The 21,772-nt window shown below is 34.6% G+C and overlaps 1 protein-coding gene across 1 annotated transcript; it reads right to left on the bottom strand.

Annotated features, from left to right (window-relative positions):
- Positions 1 to 246: 246 nt before the first annotated feature.
- LOC107927538 (neutral/alkaline invertase 3, chloroplastic) lies at positions 247 to 6,580 on the bottom strand. Its single transcript, XM_016858626.2, has 7 exons — positions 6,451 to 6,580; positions 5,369 to 6,165; positions 4,223 to 4,388; positions 3,916 to 4,127; positions 1,503 to 1,996; positions 1,373 to 1,421; positions 247 to 918 (listed from the first exon to the last, which is right to left on the bottom strand). Exons 2-7 carry the CDS (start codon positions 6,077 to 6,079, stop codon positions 604 to 606), a joined length of 1,947 nt encoding a protein of 648 aa, XP_016714115.2. The 5' UTR covers positions 6,080 to 6,165; positions 6,451 to 6,580; the 3' UTR covers positions 247 to 603.
- Between the last annotated feature and the right edge of the window lie 15,192 nt (positions 6,581 to 21,772).

Genomic DNA, 21,772 nt, shown 5'->3' with positions numbered 1-21,772 from the left:
AGTTTTCATTAGAGCAACCCATAACTTGACTTCTGAATTGGAAAACTTGGACATTCACTTCGAATATTCAAACACTAACAAAGTGACTCTCACCAACAGTAAAAGTTTATATGTATTCAAGCACTAAACTTCTTTCCAGTTCTCCTTACTGAATTTGTTTTTCAAATAAATCACAAAATTTGCAAATTTGCAACATAAAATCTCGAAAAAGGATGCACAAAAATAATCAAAAGACACCGATGAAAATATAACAGAAAACATGAACACCATTGTTACGATGATGTATATATATAGATGTAAATATTCTATGATTTACAAATAAATCCTTGGTAGATTCACTATATACATAACAGTAGGACAAACGAAGCGTTCCGATAGTCGATGGGAGTATTGACAATACATTTGAATACTATCTAGTGTCCTAAGAGAAACAATCTTTACATATAAATATTATGATAAATGTATAGGGTTATTGTATTAATTAGGCTTTACCTAATCAAATAAATAAAAATATAAGGATCTTTGAACAGCCAATTATGAATTATGGCCATTAGAGACGATAAAATGTAACAAAAATCAGGTATGAACACAAATACTCGGAACTCATACTATGTATGTCTTGGGACCACGTTTTCTTCTTGGGTTCCCACAGACCAAGCTAGAGAAGGCATCGACAAGTTCAGAATCCTCTTCGGTTGTCAGCATTTTAGCTGCATTTGGGTCTGCAAGCAGAAGTTTTGCCACCAGAAATCCTGCAATAGACCAGGTCTGAAACAGGCGTGCTTGTTTTCCGATGAACCTTGCTTTTTTAGTGTCATAGTATTCGGGCCATTTGTCACTTGAAATACGTTTCTCAGCAACCGCAACAGCTTTTGCCGCAATTTCTGGTCTATTCATCTTTATGCATGCAACTGTGAGCTGCTCGATAGGGATTTATATTTAAGCATTTCATACTTTGATTGCCAAGCTTATGCTCCAAAGCAACATCTTCGATAAGCAAATTATAAGATATGCATGGTTAAGGAATGCAAATGTCCACCACATCTACAATATTTTGGATATTCATCTAAAATCTAAAAATATGGATATATTTATGAATATGCAAACGTCCTCCATCTACAATTTTCACGTATGGATTTGTACGGTTAAAGAATGCAACTGTCATCAGCATCAACCCCCCCCCCCCGGTCTTCAGATATTCATAAAAAATTACTTAGGCAAGTGTAAGCAACCCAGATTAGCAGGCCCTTTCAATCATTAAGAGCAAAATCTAGAGCAAACATCCTTAAAATCTAGAGATTCCAAAGGCAAACCTAATATCCAGCAATTAACAATGCAATTTAGATAAATTAAAGGATGCCACCATGCTAACCTGCCATAGTAAAGTCGGCCAAGAACCAGCATTGTGATAGGACCAAGGCCTACATTAAAAACAAATAACTAAAATACTAATATCAAACTAAAATAAGAAAACTTATTATATTTAAGGTTAGATATATTACGTGTTCTTGGGATCACAGCCTGTAATGATTTGCCACTCCCGACCTTCAAGAGCAGGATAACAGATCTTAAATGGCATTTCAGCCACCAAATCTGCCCATTTAGCTTCAATAAGATCTAATATAGCATGTGACTGGTTAGTTGTTGCAAGACCACTGACAATAGCCCAAAAATTTCCTAGAGAAAAGAATCTGAAGTCCATGTGAGCTGGTTGTAAGTTGCCAATCAGGTAACCTCCTTTATGAGGCATCCACTCAACCAACCAAGGAGAAATTTGATCCGGATAAATATTGAACTTATTAACAGCATCAAACGAATACTCTTCGGTCTTGTAACGGTAAATCTCATTAATTTTTACCAAATCAATCCAATAATATTCTCTGATATGAAATGACAAAGCAATCAGACGATTATTCAGTGCTCGAGTAAGATCATCTGATCCATCCTCTGGAGTAAGCATTTCTCGTGCACTTAATAATGCTGAAAAGAAAAGTGACTAAACGCATGCAAAAAAAAAAAAGTTCACAAGGTCAGCTTCAGACTTTTTGCAAAATAAACATGGCCACTAGACTTAAAATCCTTATGCATGAAACATATAACAAACTATATCAATAAACTCAACCCCCTTGTTGCATCAATCAAAGAAAAGCCATGTATATGGTAATTCTTCAAACAAAATCTTGAAGGACATGTTTCTCAAAATAACAGAATGAGAATGCCATCAAATTTGACAAGGTTGATGAGATTGCTCACTGCAAAACAGACCGTCAATTTCTGTTTCTTATCTTTGTACCTCATTTCCCTATCCATATATGCAAGTTCCATAAATTACGAAATAGGTGGAAAAGATCACGATTCAAGTCATTTACTTCATAGATTTTCCTCTCTATACGTTTGAGAGTGAGCATAACATACCATGAAAACTAATTAACCGCAAATTTTCTTTGGCATAACTATAAATTGTCCCTCAAACTATGCAAATTATATCATTTTGGTCCTTATTCTTTTACTTGGGTCAATTTGGCTCATACTATTAGTTCTGGTCAATTTAGTCCCCATGCTATTATTTTCAGTCAATTTAGCTTTAGTTGATGAAGCTATTAGACTTTTGTCAATTTTTTATAAATATTTTGCCTAATTCTGGTTAATTTCTGGCAAAATAGCCTAAACTAATGAAATTGTTATTCACATGCTTGCAACTTGCAAGTGACCAATTTCTATTAAATTCATACAATTTTGACAAAAATGACGGAATGACGGTCAAATTGACCGATATATATATATATATGGTCTAAGTAACTTAGGCTGCATACTTCTAGAGCCAAATTTATACTTATGTCTTTTTCATTTTTATCATACCAATCAGACGATTATTCAGTGCTCGAGTAAGATCATCTGATCCATCCTCTGGAGTAAGCATTTCTCGTGCACTTAATAATGCTGAAAAGAAAAGTGACTAAACGCATGCAAAAAAAAAAAAGTTCACAAGGTCAGCTTCAGACTTTTTGCAAAATAAACATGGCCACTAGACTTAAAATCCTTATGCATGAAACATATAACAAACTATATCAATAAACTCAACCCCCTTGTTGCATCAATCAAAGAAAAGCCATGTATATGGTAATTCTTCAAACAAAATCTTGAAGGACATGTTTCTCAAAATAACAGAATGAGAATGCCATCAAATTTGACAAGGTTGATGAGATTGCTCACTGCAAAACAGACCGTCAATTTCTGTTTCTTATCTTTGTACCTCATTTCCCTATCCATATATGCAAGTTCCATAAATTACGAAATAGGTGGAAAAGATCACGATTCAAGTCATTTACTTCATAGATTTTCCTCTCTATACGTTTGAGAGTGAGCATAACATACCATGAAAACTAATTAACCGCAAATTTTCTTTGGCATAACTATAAATTGTCCCTCAAACTATGCAAATTATATCATTTTGGTCCTTATTCTTTTACTTGGGTCAATTTGGCTCATACTATTAGTTCTGGTCAATTTAGTCCCCATGCTATTATTTTCAGTCAATTTAGCTTTAGTTGATGAAGCTATTAGACTTTTGTCAATTTTTTATAAATATTTTGCCTAATTCTGGTTAATTTCTGGCAAAATAGCCTAAACTAATGAAATTGTTATTCACATGCTTGCAACTTGCAAGTGACCAATTTCTATTAAATTCATACAATTTTGACAAAAATGACGGAATGACGGTCAAATTGACCGATATATATATATATATGGTCTAAGTAACTTAGGCTGCATACTTCTAGAGCCAAATTTATACTTATGTCTTTTTCATTTTTATCATACCCTTAATCTCTTTTAGGAAGAAAAATACAACTAGCAAAGGCAACAACCAAATAAAGCTTCTGTTATTGATCTTTGCAATCAGATATTATCATTAACCTGAATTTCCAGGGGGTGTCCATGAATTCCCATGCGTCGATCTATCATACAAGAACCATCTGTAACCAATAACGTAGGGAACATATCAAAACCATCAGCAAGACATAGTCGCAGAATCATCCTGATTCCAGTTTGAACATCAATTCTATCCTGAAGCGAAAGATCACCAGAGCATTTTCCATATGCCCGTAATAATATAATCCACCACAATCCTGCAAAATGAAAATGGTAGTTACAAAAGAATTCCGAACCCATTCCAATGCATAAATAGAAAATAGAGACCCTCTTTCAGACTAAAATTTTGTACCAGAGTCAACAGGAGCAACACGACCAATAGCTGCCTCTCCAAAGTCAGGATCCAATACCTCCACGGTTGCCGAATCATCACCATCAAGAGGAGTTGAACGCACTTTAAAACTTGCAGGCATCAATCCCTGGCCAGGGCTATGACAGTCCATTGTTTTTTCCCAACTCTGCAATATGAGTAAACATAAAATATCAAATAGCAAAAGAAAAAGCAGGACGCTTATATAACTGTAGGACATACAGTTTAAACCATTTTATATGCAATTTTTCCCAATTCCATAGATCCAGATGCATTACCAGAAAAGCACGTGCACAAATGAAAAGGAAATCTAATCCGTCTTATCAATTCGATGTTATTGACATAGAAGAGTAGTTGCAGGTGGACATGTGAAACCAACAATTTAAATTAGTTATCATTACAAAGAACAGTTCATTGAGCTACATAGATAACATTTTCCATACTATATTTAAGACCGTATCCAAATTCCAAAGCACGATCATTTGAGAAGAGTCCTTTAAATCTATCGAATATGCTATCTGTTAAAAGATTCCACAATCATAGTTGTTGACATATTTAAATCCACGGTCATACTCATTTTAATTATTTCTAGAATGTATCAGTTGTCTACTATAAAGGTAATCAGCAGGGTGACAAAGCATTCAGATGTAAACCACTTGAGGATGTTTACCAGCAATGACTATGTCACTATTAAGGAAAGTGAAATTATTGATGAATTATTCATCATGAAAATTTAATTTTTTATTATTAAAAAACCCAGTTTTTGCACTGACAGAGTAGCTCGAAATTACTGTTTTGTTCTTTAACCTAAATAGCATAGTAAAAATGCCTCTAGATATAAGTTCAATGTCAACAAAATAACAGAACTTTTCCAAATAATCAACTTAAAGAGAAAAAAATGAACATGTGAAAAATAGCGGCCATAATATCAGGTGTTGGCTGACCTAGGACCATAACTTGCTAGCACAATCGTCATTTTGCTCCCATATATACGCAGCTAAGATGCATAGTCTTATTTGTATAGGATACAAGTGAGGGAAAAAATAATTAAAACATTGAGAGATCTACAAAAACAAAAAATACCATCAGAAATTGTCTATGTGATCATACCATTGCAAGTGAATTTACCTGTAACTGAAGCGTATGGAGTATGAAGTTCTTAACAATGTCATACTCTCCTTTTAATAGAAGTGCAATACCAGAAGGTATAAAATCACGAATAAAGACTTGATCATAATTCAACACACCGGAATCAGTGGGATCATTGGCAGCGATTGTTCCAATAGGGCTGCCACAATAGTAAACCATAGAATCTCGTAATAGTGACCATGCTTCATCCTCAATGGAATCTATGCCAGACTTGTAAAAGGTAGTTGTGCCTGTTCCAGCTGATGCCAACATTTCTTTTTCCCTCTTCAACAGCTCAGAATCCTCAAACTCCAACTTTTTTGGCGAGTTCATTGAACCACTAAGATTTGATTCATTCGCATTATCCACAAACGGAGCCCCATTTCCTTCATCCATACCTACTCCACTCCCATGGTCAGCCTGCTGGCATTTGAAGCCAAGAAGCCCCAATCTGTTAATTGCTGCATTACGATCGAAACCACCAACTAATCGCCTATAGTTATAACTTCCAATATGGTATCTAATCATACTCGAACACTTGAGAGATTTGAAATACCTTGAGCCTTTTTTCTTCACAGATTTAAAGTGGCATTTAGAATACAATGCTAAATCCGAACTGCTAGAACCCAGATCACTACTTAAAAGCCGAGGGGCAGCCCCAGATAAAACTTGCAGAACAACCTCAGAAGTTGCCATTGATACGATGCTCATCAATTTAAGCCACTTTATTAAAATTAAATTCCTTGCAATCAATCAAACAAATACAGAAGCTTCACTCCAATCCAAGATACCTATACCTTGAATTAACATAAATAAATAAATAGGAAGAAGAAGAAAATTAACCAAAGCCATAGAAACAACACATTAAACCACAGATCAAATAGAAACTTAAAGCAAAAGGACACATAAATTTACGACAACCCACGACCAAAATTCCAATAAAATTATCAATACCTACATGCAAAAAAGACGTGTCTCTTCAATGCATTCAAAACAATCACAAGAAAATGGAAACCTGTGCATGCAAACAACAAAACCCAGATAGAATTATACACCAAAGAAATTAAATGAAGAAAGCTAACCTTATTAGGTCTACCTTACAAATGAATGTTTGGAAGAGAAGAAAAATCCGAGAGAAGTTAATATAGTTTTTCCTTTTTAGAACAAAATTTAAAAGAAAATAATTGTATCCGCACAATCACTTTCAAAGGTTAATATTAAGATACTTATTTTTATAGAAATATTTATAAATAAATAATCTATTTTGTGTACGTACGTAGGACACACAAATTCAAATAATAATCTATTCTTAGACCTTCTCTGTTGGGTATCTGTTGGGTTTAAGAAGTAATTTATTCGGAGAAAGTATGAAGCTCTGTTTTAGCTGGAGTAATAAGGTAATTATTCCGAATAAAGAATGAAAGAAAATTGAGATTAAAAGAATTGAGAGTTGCAAGAGAAGCAAACGGAAGCAGAAAGGATGGAGAAAATTGAGAGAACAACTTAACTATTTTCATTACTTAATTCATCAATATGTGATGTACATATATAGTACAATTACATTTGTGAAACAATAAAAATAACTTGTGAAAGTGAACAAACATTAAATACAATCTAATAATAACCTAGGACCTGTTTAACTGGTAAGTACTTGACCAACTTTATCCAGTCAAAAAGTTTCTGTCAAATCATATACAGGTCAATTGTTACACAAAAGTACTTCATCCGGATAACATCACGTACATTTGTATGCTACTGTATTTCATCCAGGTAACGTACATACTGCTGCTCGTTGCCATCTTTTATCACTCCTCCTTAGCTACAAGACAGCAGATTCCAACTTTCTTTTTCAAATACTTAAACCTGGTGGCAGCTAAAGGCTTGGTCAAAATGTCTGCTAATTGAACTTTTGAGCAGCAATGGACCAAGATGATCTCATTTGACAACTCTCCCTCTCTCACAAAATGGTATTTGATCTTGAAATGCTTAGTCTTGCCATGAAACACAGGTTCTTGGCACTTGCAACAACTGACTGATTGCCAACTTTAATCTATGTTGCTTCTGGTTGACCAGCATTCAAGTCATCCAACAGCTTTCTAAGCCAAATTGCTTGATTAATAGTAGTAGCAGCTGCAATATACTCAGCCTCTGCAGTGGATTGAGCTACTATCTGTTGTTTCTTAGAACTCCAGCTAAAAACACCTGAACCTAAAGTGAAGAAATAGCCTGATGTGCTCTTTATATCATCAACTGAGTCAGCCCAATCACTATCTGAATAGCCAGCCAGCCTCTACTCTTCAGCTCTCTCAAACTTCACACCAAAGCTTAAGGTTCCTTTGACATACCTTAAGACCCTTTTAACAGCTTTAAAATGTGCAACATTGCAGCAATGCATGAACCTCAAAAGAAGGCCAACTGCATATATGATGTCTGGCCTTGTTGCTGTCAAATAGAGTAGGCAACCAACCAAACTCCTATATTTCTTTTCATCTACTCGATCATGCTCACTGGTGCTTGACAGTTTCTCTCCTAGTGCAACAAGAGTGCTAGCAGGCTTGCACTTTAACATGCTGAATTTGCTTAGAACCTTTAATACAAAGGCTTGCTTACTCATGAAAATGCCATCCTCATTCTGATTTACTTCCATACCAAGGAAGTAGGTTATTAAACCTAAATCAGTCATCTCGAATACATCTTGCATCTGCTTCTTGAAATCTTCAATCAGCTCAGCCCTGCAACCAGTAACCAATAAGTCATCCACATAAAGTGAGACTATCAATAAGGTTTCTTTCTCAGCCTTTTTCACATAGAATGTAGGTTTACTTATACTCTTCTCGAATCCCAGCCTTGACAGGTATGCATCAGTCCTGTCATACCAGGCCCTTGGAGCCTGTTTTAGTCCATACAAGGTCTTATTGAGCTTATAAACCTTGTGTTCACCACCAAGGACCTTAAAACCTTTAGGCTATTTTATGAAAATTTCTTCCTTTAGAAATCTATTTAGAAATGCTGCTTTGACATCCAATTGATGCACCTTCCATTGTTTCTGAGTAGCTAAGGCAAACAACAGACTTATGGTATCCAACCTTGCAATAGGTGCAAAGGTTTCAAAAAAATCAACTCCTTGCTGTTGGCTGTATCCCTTCACAACTAGCCTAGCCTTATGCTTGTTCAGTGACCCATCTGCATTGTTCTTGGTCCTGAACACCTACTTGACACCAATAACCTTTCTGTTTGCTGGTCTATCAACTTGCTCCCATGTGTCATTCTTATGGATCATCCTCAATTCAGCTTCCATAGCTTCTTGCCAGCAGCTCTCTCTTGCTGCTTCATAATAATAGGAAGGCTCAACCATGGTCATAACACACCTTTCATAAATGTCTGCTAGTGTCCTAGTGCCTCTAACTGATTCTTCATCAAAGTTTTCATCAGCTGGCCCTTTTTCAGCTGGTTTCAAACTGTTGTCTAGTTGATCTTCTTCACTCAAACTTACATCTGCATCACTTCAATTCCAAACTTTTTCTTCATCAAACCTAACATCCTTACTTACCAAAATCTTTTTTGTTGAGGGATCATACACCTTATAGGCTTTCTTAGTGCTGTTGTAACTAACAAAGATCCTAGGCACAGATCTTTTGTCAAGTTTGGTTCTCTTTTCAGCTGGAATGGGAGTATAGCAGATACAACTAAACCTTCACGTGTGAAACAGTTGGCTTGAGTCCATGCCAAGCTTCAAAATGAGTCTTTTCCTTCACAGCACTAGTTGGCAACTTGTTCAGCTGGTACACTAAGGTATTAACAGCCTCAGCCCAAAATTTGCTTGGCAGCTTGCTCTCAAATAGTAGACATCTGGCCATATCAAGCACAGTTCTATTCTTCCTCTCACATACTCCATTTTGCTGAGGAGTATAGACTGTTGTTAGCTAATGATGAATCCCAGCTTGTTCACACAGTTTCTAGAACCTTTCAGACAAGTACTCAGTCTCATTGTCAGTTCTTAAAGCCTTAATCTTGCAACCAGATTGATTCTCAACTAGTGCCTTAAATTTGCTAAAGGCTTCAAACACTTCAAACTTCTTCTTCAAGAAATAAACCCAACAAAACATGGTCAGATCATCAATAAACAGTACAAAATATCTGCTGTCATTCAAGGAAGGAGTCTTCATTGGCCCACAGATATCAGAATGGACCAACTCAAGTTTGTCTCGAGCCCTCCATGCCTTATTGACTGGAAAAGGCATTCTATCCTGCTTACCAAGCTGGCAAACTTCACAAACAGTGTCTTTAGCTTCTATTTTTTACATATCTTCAAATAAGTTCAACTTATACAACTGATCAAGTGACTTGTAATTAACATGGCCTAATCTTCTGCGCCATAGGCCAGCATTATCAGCAAGACTGGTATAAGCCTTTTTCTCAAGTTGGTTTACATCAAGCATAAAGCACCTGTCTGCCATTGCTACTGTGACCAACTCCTGACCATAACAATCTTCAACAATGCATGAGTCATTCTTAAAAACAAGTGAGTAACCTCTTTCCACAAGCTGACCAACACTGAGCAAATTCTTATCTATGTCAAGCACATAAAGTACATTTGAAATCACTTTGTTACGTAACTTTGTGTTGATCACCACATTGCCTTTACCTTTGGCTTCTATCAGGTCCCCATTGCCAATCCTGATTTTTGAGGCAAAGCTTCTGTCCAGCTCCTTGAACAGCCTTTCATCGACTGACATATGGTATGTGTGCAGCCACTATCCACTAGCTAGTTACATCTAACTTTGCTTGAGGTTGTAAAGTAGGAGGCTGTAAAAATATGCTCCTCTTAAGCTTGAAGGTCCTTAGTAGCCTGAGCCTGCATTTGCTGCTGAGCTTGTGCCTTCCCTTTAATTTTGCACACCCTCTCAACATGTTCAAACAGTTTACAGCTCCTACACTGAACATCTGGTCTGTGCCAACAGTTCTTCTCCAAATTTGAAGTCTTCTTACAGTGAATACATAGTGGAAACCTTTTTTTCCCTGCATCTCTCCTTGATTTCTCCCTTCTATCGACCCAAGGTTTCTTCTCTTTTCTGCTAGAACCTGAGCCTTCCTTGGCTTTTGCTTGGAAAGTTCCTTCAGGATGCTCTTCCTTCCAGTTGGCCGTTCTTTGCCTAAGTGCATATAGGGAATTTACCAACTCAGACAATGAGATGGCTGATAAGTCTCTCGAGTCCTCCAATAAAGAAATCTTTGTCTCAACTTTTTCAGGGAGTAATGACCTTTTCAACAACTCTGCTCTCACTGAAATCATCACCAAGGAGCCTAATATTGTTGATTATGGCCATTATCCTATCAGAGTACTGCTTAATGGTCTCTAACTCTCTCATCTTCAAGTTCTCAAAAGCCCTCCTAAGGTTGTTAAGTTGTTGCTACCTTGTCTTGTCTGACCCCATAAACTCCTCCTTTAGCTTCTCTCATGTTGCTTTGGTGAGTCACAAGCCATTATCCGAGTGAAGATCACATCAGATACTCTATTTTACAAATAAGCCATAGCTTTGTGCTTCTTGACACACTCTTCACTATGTTGTCTAATCTGAACAATGGTGGGATTGACCCTCAATGGAAGTGGCTCAGCATGATTCTTAATCACATTCCACAAATCATGTGCTTGAAGGTATGTCTTCATCTTAACTACCCAAATATGGTAGTTTTCTCCAGCAAACACATGCGGTGGTGGTGGTGTGGAGCTCATCCTTGCAGTAACCAAACAAACCAACAAAAAATAGCTTTTGCTTCATTTCTCTCAAACACAAGTCACTCACAAACAAAACACAACCAAGGCCCTCAAAGATGACAGACTCTTAATACCATTTGTTGGGGTTAAGAAGTAATTTATCCGGAGAAAGTATGAAGCTCTATTTTAGCTAGAGCAACAAGGCAATAATTCCGGATAAAGAATGAAATAAATTTAAGATTCAAAGAATTGAGAGTTGTAAAAGAAACAATCAGAAGCAGAAATGATGGAGAAAATTGAGAGAACAACTTAACTATTCTCATTACTTAATTCATCGATATATGTTGTACATATATAGTACAATTACATTTGTAGAACAATAAAAATAACTTGTGAAAGTGAAAAAAATCAAATACAATCTTATAATAACTTAGAACCTGTATAAAACTGATAAGTACTTGACTAACTTTATCCAGTCAAAAAGTTTCTGTCAAGTCATATATAGGTTGCTTGTTACACTAAAGTACTTCTTTCGGATAACATCACGTACATTTGTATGTTGCTGTATTTCATTCGGGTAACGTATATATTGCTATTTGCTGCCACCTTTTAACATTCTCTTTTTCCTTTTTTTTGGTATATTTATACATTCATCCACCTTAGTAAAGTTAACCTGCCATTTATCTGCCTGGGTAGGTCTTTTCATATTGAGCTTATCGACATGATACTCCTCAAATGAGTGTTGGAAGTGGCCCATTCTTCATTTGTCCCTACATTCATGTGTATCACTCTTCTTACCTGTTGTTTGCCCTCGTCTTTATCGTGTCTACCAAAGCTTGACCTAGGTTAGCCTCCTTTCTGGCAGGGTCTTGACCCACAAACTGTTTAAGTTGACCTTGCTTGACAGCTTCCTTTATAATATCTTTCAATGAGATATGATATTCAATTTTTTGTTCTATATCGTCATAAAAATAACATCTATTCATTCATCAACCTCAAAATTGGTTGGGCTTTATTGGTAGTGGTGTTTCTAGAATATTTTGATCTTGGAATTGACTTAAAATTTATGTGCGACGAATTCAACAAAGTATATCTAGTAAGCGTATTATACAACCCTTATCGTCTTTGTTCATCATATGACTCAAAACGAGATAAAACATTTCTTGGTGAATTAGGAGAGCGAGAATGGTGTTGCACCTTAAGTTTACTCACAAGCAGGGGTGTGTCCTATGTTGATTCCTATTGGAAGGTCATTCGCGAGAAGGGTGGTCTAACCTCTAGCGGTATGAACTGTAATACCCAAAATGAAACTCTATGTTGGATAAGTTCATCTCTTCTTTCTCAACATATTTCTGAACCTTGTCTTTCAAACTAGTTAGATGCTGAAGCTTGTTCTTTGTGAGCACATATTTTAAATGCTTGTGACTTACTCCTACTATAATAGCGCCCACAATCCACTGATCTGTCAAATCCTTGGTACTCATGGTTGCAGTATTAAAATGTTTAATATAATCACGCAAGGGCTCGCCAAGTTTCTGCTTGACATCCAAAAGATTATTGGGTGTTTTCAAAATCATTCTGTATATGCAAATGTGACCTAAAAATTGGTCGTCCGACTGCTTAAAGCTATGAATGGAACCTTCAAAGAGAGGCAAGTACCATTTTCACATTTCTTCTCAAAGTAGTGGCAAAGGCCTTGCACTTACGGACATAAGAAGCTCTCAAAACATTCATGTAATCAGTTTTACTACATCAAGTGTTCAATTGGCCTTTATCCCACCTTATAAGTTTCACTGGGGATTTCAAAGTTCTCTAGTAAATCCACGAATGCTATGTTAGGAGCAAGAGGATTGTTGGAGAAGTATACCCCATCCATGTCCTCAACATCAAAGCTTAAAGTTGGATACCTCACCTCAATGCATCCATTTCTTTATGCCAGACTTGAGGTTACTATTATGGAAAGATTAGGTGTGGCTAGTTGATAAATGATAAAAACTAACATATTTTAATCTCGTTCTTAATGCATTTTTGGATGATTATTTATATAAATTGGTGAATTTGATGCTCCTAATCCTTTGAATTTATGTTCCTATACTTAGGTGAGCATTTGGAAGCTAAAAAACGAAAATTAGACAAAAAGAGCAGATTTCAGGAGCCACACGGGTTGGGCATTCCCACACAGGCTGGACACACGGCCGTGTGAGCCATACGGGCTGGACACACGGCCATGTTCCAAACCGTGTCGATTTCACAACTTGCTTCCCAAAACACGCGAAAAAACGTAATTTTTAGGCTTTCTAAGCACTCTAAAGTCTATAAATACCAAATATAAGAAGAAATATGTGAGTCATTAGAGAATATTGAAGAAAATAACTCAAAGAACACCATTGGAGCCAACTCTGAAGCAGATTTCCATCAAGATCGAATATTTCCTTTTAATTTGTTTTGAAGTTTTTATGAGTTTCTTTGTTTCTTATGATTTTTTTTTACTTTGAGATGCTTTTATTTAGAATTATGAACTAATTCCCTAGATACCTAGGGAAGATAAAACCTATGATGAATTCTATTATTTAATTTCTATTTTACGCGATAAATACTTTATTCTTGTTCTCAGTTATGTGTGATTATTTCTTATTTTAATATTTCTGGAATATTAATTCATGTTTATTGTGCTTAAATCAGAGGAGAAAAAGTTCATGTTTAAGAGTAGATCTAGCATAATTGAGTCGAGTTGCAGCAATCCTAGAAATAGGACAACATAAATCTACCAGATTAGAGTCAAATCTAGTAAGGGAATCCATAGATTGAGTTAATGCGATAATAGGGTTTTTAATTAGAAAGAAATTTCAATTAATCAACCTAGAGTCAGTTGCTTTTACTCTCGAAAAATATATTAGCATAATTTAAGAATTTTTACGGATCAAGATACCAAGTGAACAAATCGTTTAATTCAAATTCATAATAATAAATGAAAGTGGATTCTTTCATGGGTACTGTCTCTCTCATTAGTTATTATTCAATTATTTTCCTATTTTATTCTCTGTTGAGTTCTTAGTTAAATTAATTTAGAAATATTAGTTTAAAACTCATCACTCGAATTTGTCGGCTAAATAATTAGAAAACAATAATTACTAATGCTTTTAGTTCTCGTGGATAGAATATCTCTACTCACCATAGCTATACTATTTATTGATAGGTGCACTTGCCTTTGTCATATTTTTAGTTAGTTTCGTGACTATCACTAGTATCTTGGGTGTTTGTTTTAGTCTTGGCCTTGCACGTTAAAGTGAATAGTTAGTCTTATCTTGCTATTGTTAAAATTGATAAGGGGTTGGCCTGCTTTCGATTCTCTTTATCATTTCAATATTCTAATTAAAATACTCTTGATATTGTCGGCATTTTTGTTCTTGCCTCAAATATTGTTGTATCATTTGCTCTTTCAGATCTCTTATTTATTCTTGTAGCTCTATGAGCTGCTAGAAGAGTTGGGGTTCTAGCCAACTTGTTTATTAGAGGTTGTTACTAGTCATATATTTGGTGGTGAGGGGAATGAATTGTGGTACTCAAGATGTTGGCAATACCAATTTTCATACTCGTCATTGTAAGAGTTGTAAGGGTGTATAACTAACTGAGGGTTGTTGGCTTGGTTGATCTAAAAAGTTTGTGTGGTGGGATTAGTAGTAGTAGTAGGGATTCTTGGGATGTTTCTATCTAGGCGGTAATAAAACTAATGATTCAGCAAAACAACTACAATTAGATTGGTGTGGACTTGATAAAGTTTCATGTAACAAAGAGGCTCAACACTTATCTTTGAAGATGTAGGTTGGAATCACTCCACATGTCAACCATGCATGTGTTCGTAAGGACCAAATTTGGTAAGGTATCATTCGTAGACGAAATTGTGATTGGCAAAAGCAAGGTTGGGTTTTTATGACAATAATAAAATAAATTCATTTTTTTATACTAATCTAACTGAAATTAAGGGTATAACCAAAATAACTTACCCGAATTTGATCGGTTCAATTTATTGATTTTTTCTTTTTCTTTTTTTTACCTGGTTTAATTAATACAAATAGTCCAAAACAAATAAAAAATAACCAAACATAGCAAAGGAGAGTTGAACTTGAAAGTGTGCTCTTGTCAGGTCACCTATCATCAAGAACATTGAACTTGAAAGTGCATTGGTCGTTGGGTCATCTAGTCTGGGTTGTCAGGTAGAAAACAAAAGAGAAAGATGATGATGGTGCCATACAAATGACAGTGGTGCATGGGTAGCTTAGTGGACATTGGATAGGTGTGTTCACGTGTACTTCGGTAGTAGGTGACTATCAAGGTCTTGAGGAGGGGTTGGTGCAAATAGAAATAGCTTTAGCTTTTGGGAGATGGATTTAGGAGAAATAAAACCCCGATTTAGGATTTTAGTTTTATGGATTTTTTAAGATTAAATTATTTATGTATATATAATAGAACTAGAAGAATAATACAAAGATTAAGAGAGAAAGAAATATAAAGAAATGAAAGGATGATTCAACTTTTATTTGGATGCAATAAACTTTTACATGTCCTCTATTTATAAGGTTTCAAGTACCATAAGTTACAAAGCATTAAAGTTACAAAGCATTAAGGACCAACATTAAGGTACCTTATAAATTATTTTGGGGTTACAAAATAATGAATTTATGGGTTATGGACATCCATTTATTAATGGATTTACAACATTCACCCTTAGATGTCCATCAATGAAAATGTCTCGTAAACAAAAAAAATTTATTGGAAAAAATCCTATGGGATAAAAACATAATAAAAGAAAAGAGTACATAATCTATTATTACAAGCTACCTCGTTAAAAACCTTTACCAGGAAAACTTAATAAGACAATACATTGGTTAAAGGAAAATAGTACAGTGTGTTTTAGACTCCCCTTAATGGCAACATCACGTTACATCTTTGAGTCGATGCATTCCTATCTTGTGTAATAGTCTTTCAAACGTTGAAGTTGACAATACTTTGATAAAAAGATCTACTAAATTATCACTAGAATAAATTTGATGAACTTCTATATCACATTTTTCTCAAAATCATGAGTGAAGAATAATTTTGGTGAAACATGTTTCGTTTTATCACCTTTAATGTAACCACTCTTCAATTAAGCTATATATGCTGCATTATCTTTGTATAAGATAGTTGACATCTTTTCCTATAAAAGAAAATTACATATCTTATGGATATGTTGGGTCAATAACTTTAGCCAAACACACTCTCGGCTTGTTTCATGCATTGCAATTATTTTTGCATGATTTAAAAGGCGGTAACTAATGTCTGCTTTGTTGAACGCCATGATATGGCAGTACCTCCACATGTAAATAAATATCCCGTTTGAGATCGACCTTTATGTGGATTCGATAAATATCCAGCATTAGCATAGTCGACTAATAGAGATTTTGAATCATTTGAATAAAATAACCCCATATCAATAATCCCTCTGAGATATCTAAATACATGTTTAATTCTATTATAATGTCTATGTATTGGAGAATAACTAAATATTGCTAACAAGTTTACAGCGAAAGCTATCAGGTCTTGTGTTGTTTGCAAGATACATCAATACCCTTATGAAACTTAGATATGGTACTTTAGGACCAAGAAATTCTTCATCAGTCTCACAAAGACGAAACTGATCTTTATTCAAATCTAACGATTGTACAACCACTGAGGTACTCAATAGATGTGCTTTATCCATGTAAAATTTCTTTAAGATCTTTTCCGTCTAAGTTGGCTGATGAGCATGAATTCCATCATTTAAATACTCGATCTGTAGGCCAAGACAAAATTTTGTTTTTCCAAGATCTTTCATCTCAATTTATTTCTTTAAACAATTTACTGCATTTTCAATAATATATAAATCATCAACATAAACAGAAACTATCATAAAATCTGATCCAAACCTTTTTTATAAAGATACATGGATAAATTGGATCGTTTTTATAACATTCTTTTAACAAATATTCACTAAGACGGTTGTACTACATACGTCTAGATTGTTTAATCCATATAAACTTTTTTTTAATATGATCGAGCAATTTTCCCAAGAAACTCTATATCCTTATAGGATTTTAAATCCTTCAAAGTTTTCATATAAATTTCACTATCAAGTGTATCACATAAATAGGCTGTAATAAAATCCATTTGACGCATGCCAATTTTTTTACGTATTTCTAGATTAATAATATATTTAAACGTGATTACATCCACTATAGGAGAATATGTCTTTTCATAATCAATGTCGGGCCTTTGCGAATATTCTTATGCTACAAGTCATGTTTTATATTTTACGACTTCATTTTTTCCAATTTTTTCGCACAAATACCAATTTATATCTTACCGGATGTACATATTTAAGTGTTGGATTACAAGTTAAAAAATATCATATTTAGAAAGTGAATTAAATTTTGCTTAAATTGTATCTTTCCATTTTGACCAATCTTTTCTATTTCTATGTTCCTCAACAGATTTGGGCTTAGGATCCTCATTTCTTTTGTTATTCCAATAGCAACATTATAAGCAAAAATGTTGTCAACAACTATTTCTTTTTTTTAGTTCCATATTTTCTTGTATTAACATAACTTATCGAGATCTCTTTATTTTCACCTTCAGGTACTTGAATCTCTTCTTGGGTTTTGTAATTAGTTATGTCATGAGTCTCTTCAAGAACCCCCTACCTCCACAATATAACTCTCTTGAAGATTTTCTCCTCTCTTTTTACGAGGACTTTTATCTTTGAAACCAATCAATCTTTGCTTCAACTATGCATCACTTTTATTTACTTTAATAAATTGTCCTACTGGGACCTCAATTCAAATTAAAACATTAACTAGTATATAACATTTGGTTATACTAATTAGGCCAGTAAAATGAATTATTTGCTGAACTTCTTATTCACATTACTTTGTATAAGGATCTTAGATACTGATAATTCATTCCAAGTATTTTATTCATCCAACTTTTTATTCTCTCCCCTAATGTTGGGAAAACTATCACATAATGATTAACAACTTATGTCGTAACTAAACCTCTAATTAATCACTCAAAAATATTTATTAATATAAAGAGACTCATATCAACGTAAATTCCCAATCTCCTATGAGAATCCATCTTTATGTAGTTGGAACATATACACACATACAAAAATTTAAAAATAGGAAATATTTAACTCCTAATCAAAAGTCAATTGTAATGGGGGATTATTTATAATATATTGACTTGATGTGTATAAGTGTTGTAGCACGTAAATCAATATAATCTCATATTGAAATATGAAGCTTTGTTCTTATAAGTACTGGTTTAGTTATTAATTAGAGGCATTCAATCAATAATTTCTCTAAACCATTATGCGTACAAATAACAAGCTTTACAAAAAAAAATCAACTCATATACAACAATCAATAAAAGCCTGAGATATGAACTTGTCAACATTAGCAAGATGAATTGTCTTAATTGCAAAATCTAAAATTAATTATTTAAACAAGCAATCTCGCAAACGACATGTTGCGAGTTGATATCATATATGTGATTATTCTGTAGATGCATCTACCAAAATCATATAATATCAAAATCATCTACAGGATGGATGAATAGACCTACATTCATTTAAGAAATGCAAGATATTAAATGTCAATTTTAGCTAGTGAGTTTCTAATAATCAATTTTTATTGAGAACAAGCAACACATGAGAATTCTTTTAAATTAAAGAATCTTCTGGTTCTTTAATGAATGTTCATATGAATTCCTAATTAATTTTCACATTATATATGATCCAGGATGGTCTAACTGGTCACAACAAGTAGTAAATGTTTTTGTATCAGTAAACTTTTGGTTTACTTTAACATGTTTTTCAATTGTACTAATAATTTCAATATAAATTGTGTCAATTGATAATTTTATTGTCATTCCTTTTATTTTGTGTCCTTATGTAAGCAATATTATGACATTTACTTCTAAAAATGTCTAAATTAATACGAAGTCCATAATGTCATTAAGTAAATGTCTAAATTAATACGAAGTCCATAATGTCATTAACTCAATAAAAGAAATATAATTTGCAAACAATTATATGCAATATTCACTTCAGAGAATATGTCAAAATCTCCTAGTTGACTTTAATGATCAAAAGTGATTACAAAATTTATTATATTTATTGCAGACATTCACTCAAGGAATGTGCAAAAAATAATTTAGATAAATGTAAGCATATATCATATTTCATACCAATAAGATTATACAGATATCATCTGCTTCAAGGAATGATTAATTAGTATAAATCATTAATCATTCTGTTCTAAGAATGAACATTTAGTACATTTCAAATCATTCATATTCTTTTTATCTTTTTGTCAATAATGGCATTATGTTCCATTTTCATAATTGTTATTGTTGAATATTGGCAATATCCCACATTAGGAAAAGATAGAAATGGAGGGGGTTTGGTTTGTTATATATAGAACCCCTCCCCCTTTGGTTGTATCATCCCAAAATCTTCTCCTTTGTAATATTTCTAGAGGAAATATTAATTTGGTAGTGTCCGAGGACGTAAGCTAAATTGGCCGAACCTCGTTAAAACTCTGGTATTTTATTTCTTATTTGTTTGCTTTTATTTAATAGCTTTATGTTGGTTATATTTATTTAGTTATTATTGCTATAAATATCTAAGTGAGTTCTGTCTAGTTGTTGGGTTTTAAGCGGGACCATTGTGACCCCTCCAATTTAACTGGGAATTTTCTTAGTATAATTGTTGGCATAATAATTATCTAAATATTTCTGATAATATTGTTATTAATATTATCGTCGCTTCCGCAACAATTGGTATCAGAGCCAAGGTTTTGTAATATACTCTGTGTTTGCAGCTTAGTCTGATCTTACACATCAGAAACATTTCCTAAAGCTTGTGGGTATTCTGCATTTGGTGGCTATTAAGTAGAAGCTATGGCAAAAATGACAGAAGAAAAACCATCCATATCAACAACTTCCACTTCGTACATTTTGCCGAGGATTGGAACTGCAAATACGAGATTTGTAGTGGAAATTTTTGATGGAACAGGTCATTTTGGCATGTGGCAAAGTGAGCTTCTAGATGCCCTCTTTCAACAGGGTCTAGATATTGCCATTGAGGAAGAAAAACCAGAAGGGGTTGATGATAAAGAATGGAAGACCATCAACCGATTGGCATGTGGTACAATTCGATCATGTCTTTCCAGAGAGCAGAAGTATACATTCAGTAAAGAGACTTCTGCAAGTAAATTGTGGAAAGCATTGGAGGAGAAATTTCTGAAGAAGAACAGTCAAAATAAGTTACATATGAAGAAAAGACTGTTTCGTTTCAGTTATGTTCCTGGTACCACGATGAACGAGCACATTACCAATTTTAATCAGCTGGTGGCTGATTTGTTGAATTTGGATGTGACTTTTGAAGACGAAGACTTGGCGTTAATGTTGTTGGGATCGCTTCCTGAGGAGTTTGAGTACCTTGAAACTACTCTACTTCATGGAAAATCGGAAGTAACTTTCAATGAAGTAACTGCTGCATTGTATAGCTATGAACTACGCCGAAAGGATAAGTTGAAAGGTTCAGGTGAAGCAGCAGTGGAAGCATTGGTAACAAGAGGTCGTCAGCAAAGTCAGTCTAATGGGAAGAGAAGAAAGTCCAAAGGTCGAGCTGTTGCCAAAGATGAATGTTCTTTTTGCAAAGAAAAAGGACATTGGAAGAAAGATTGTCCAAAATTGAAGAAAAAAGGGAAGACTCCGCAAGATGCAAATGTTGCAGAATGCAATAGTGAAGCAGAGTCAGACTTTTCTCTTAGTATGACATCTTCAACATTATATGTAGATGAGTGGATCATGGATTCTGGTTGTTCCTATCATATGTGTCCCATTCGGGAATGGTTCTTTGAATTTCAAAAACTAGATGAAGGGGTTGTTTACATGGGTAATGATAACACATGTAAAATAGCCGGGATAGGTTCAATTAAACTGAGGAGTCATGATGGATCTACTAGAATTTTGCGGGATGTACGATATGTCCCAAAGTTGAAGAAGAATCTCATCTCTTTGGGGTCGTTAGAATCTAAAGGCCTAGTTGTGACAATACGAGATGGAGTTCTTAAAGCAACTTCAGGAGCATTGGTGATGTTGAAAGGCATAAGAAAGAACAATCTGTATTACTACCAAGGTAGTACAGTGGTCGGGACAACAGCAGCAGCAATTACGAGTACCAAGAAGGACGCTGAGGCAACACAGCTGTGGCATATGCGTTTGGGCCATGCTGGTGAAAAATCCTTGCAAACTCTAGCCAAGCAAGGATTATTGAAAGGTACAAAGACTTGCAAACTTGAATTTTGCGAGCATTGTGTTCTGGGAAAACAACGAAGGGTGAAATTTGGCACTGGGATTCACAATACTAAAGGTATTCTGGATTATGTGCATTCTGATGTATGGGGACCGTCCAAGACTCCATCACTTGGAGGAAGACGTTATTTTGTCACCTTTATTGATGATTTTTCCAGACGAGTTTGGGTGTTTCCTATGAAGAACAAAGATGAGGTGCTTGAAGTTTTCCTTAAGTGGAAAACTAAAGTTGAAAATCAGACAGGAAGGAAGATTAAGGTTCTCCGATCAGACAACGGTGGAGAATATAA

This window comes from Gossypium hirsutum, chromosome A05 (assembly GCF_007990345.1).
Source record: "Gossypium hirsutum isolate 1008001.06 chromosome A05, Gossypium_hirsutum_v2.1, whole genome shotgun sequence".
Classification (NCBI taxonomy): domain Eukaryota; kingdom Viridiplantae; phylum Streptophyta; class Magnoliopsida; order Malvales; family Malvaceae; genus Gossypium; species Gossypium hirsutum.
This window is presented reverse-complemented; position numbering and strand designations above follow the sequence as displayed.

Coding starts and splice junctions, on each gene's coding strand:
- LOC107927538 (XM_016858626.2), bottom strand. CDS start 6,079: ATGAGCATCGTATCAATGGCAACTTCTGAGGTTGTTCTGCAAGTTTTA. Junction 4,389..5,368: donor TCCATACGCTTCAGTTACAG/GTAAATTCACTT, acceptor CTCATATTGCAG/AGTTGGGAAAAAACAATGGA. Junction 1,422..1,502: donor GGCTGTGATCCCAAGAACAC/GTAATATATCTA, acceptor TTTTTAATGTAG/GCCTTGGTCCTATCACAATG.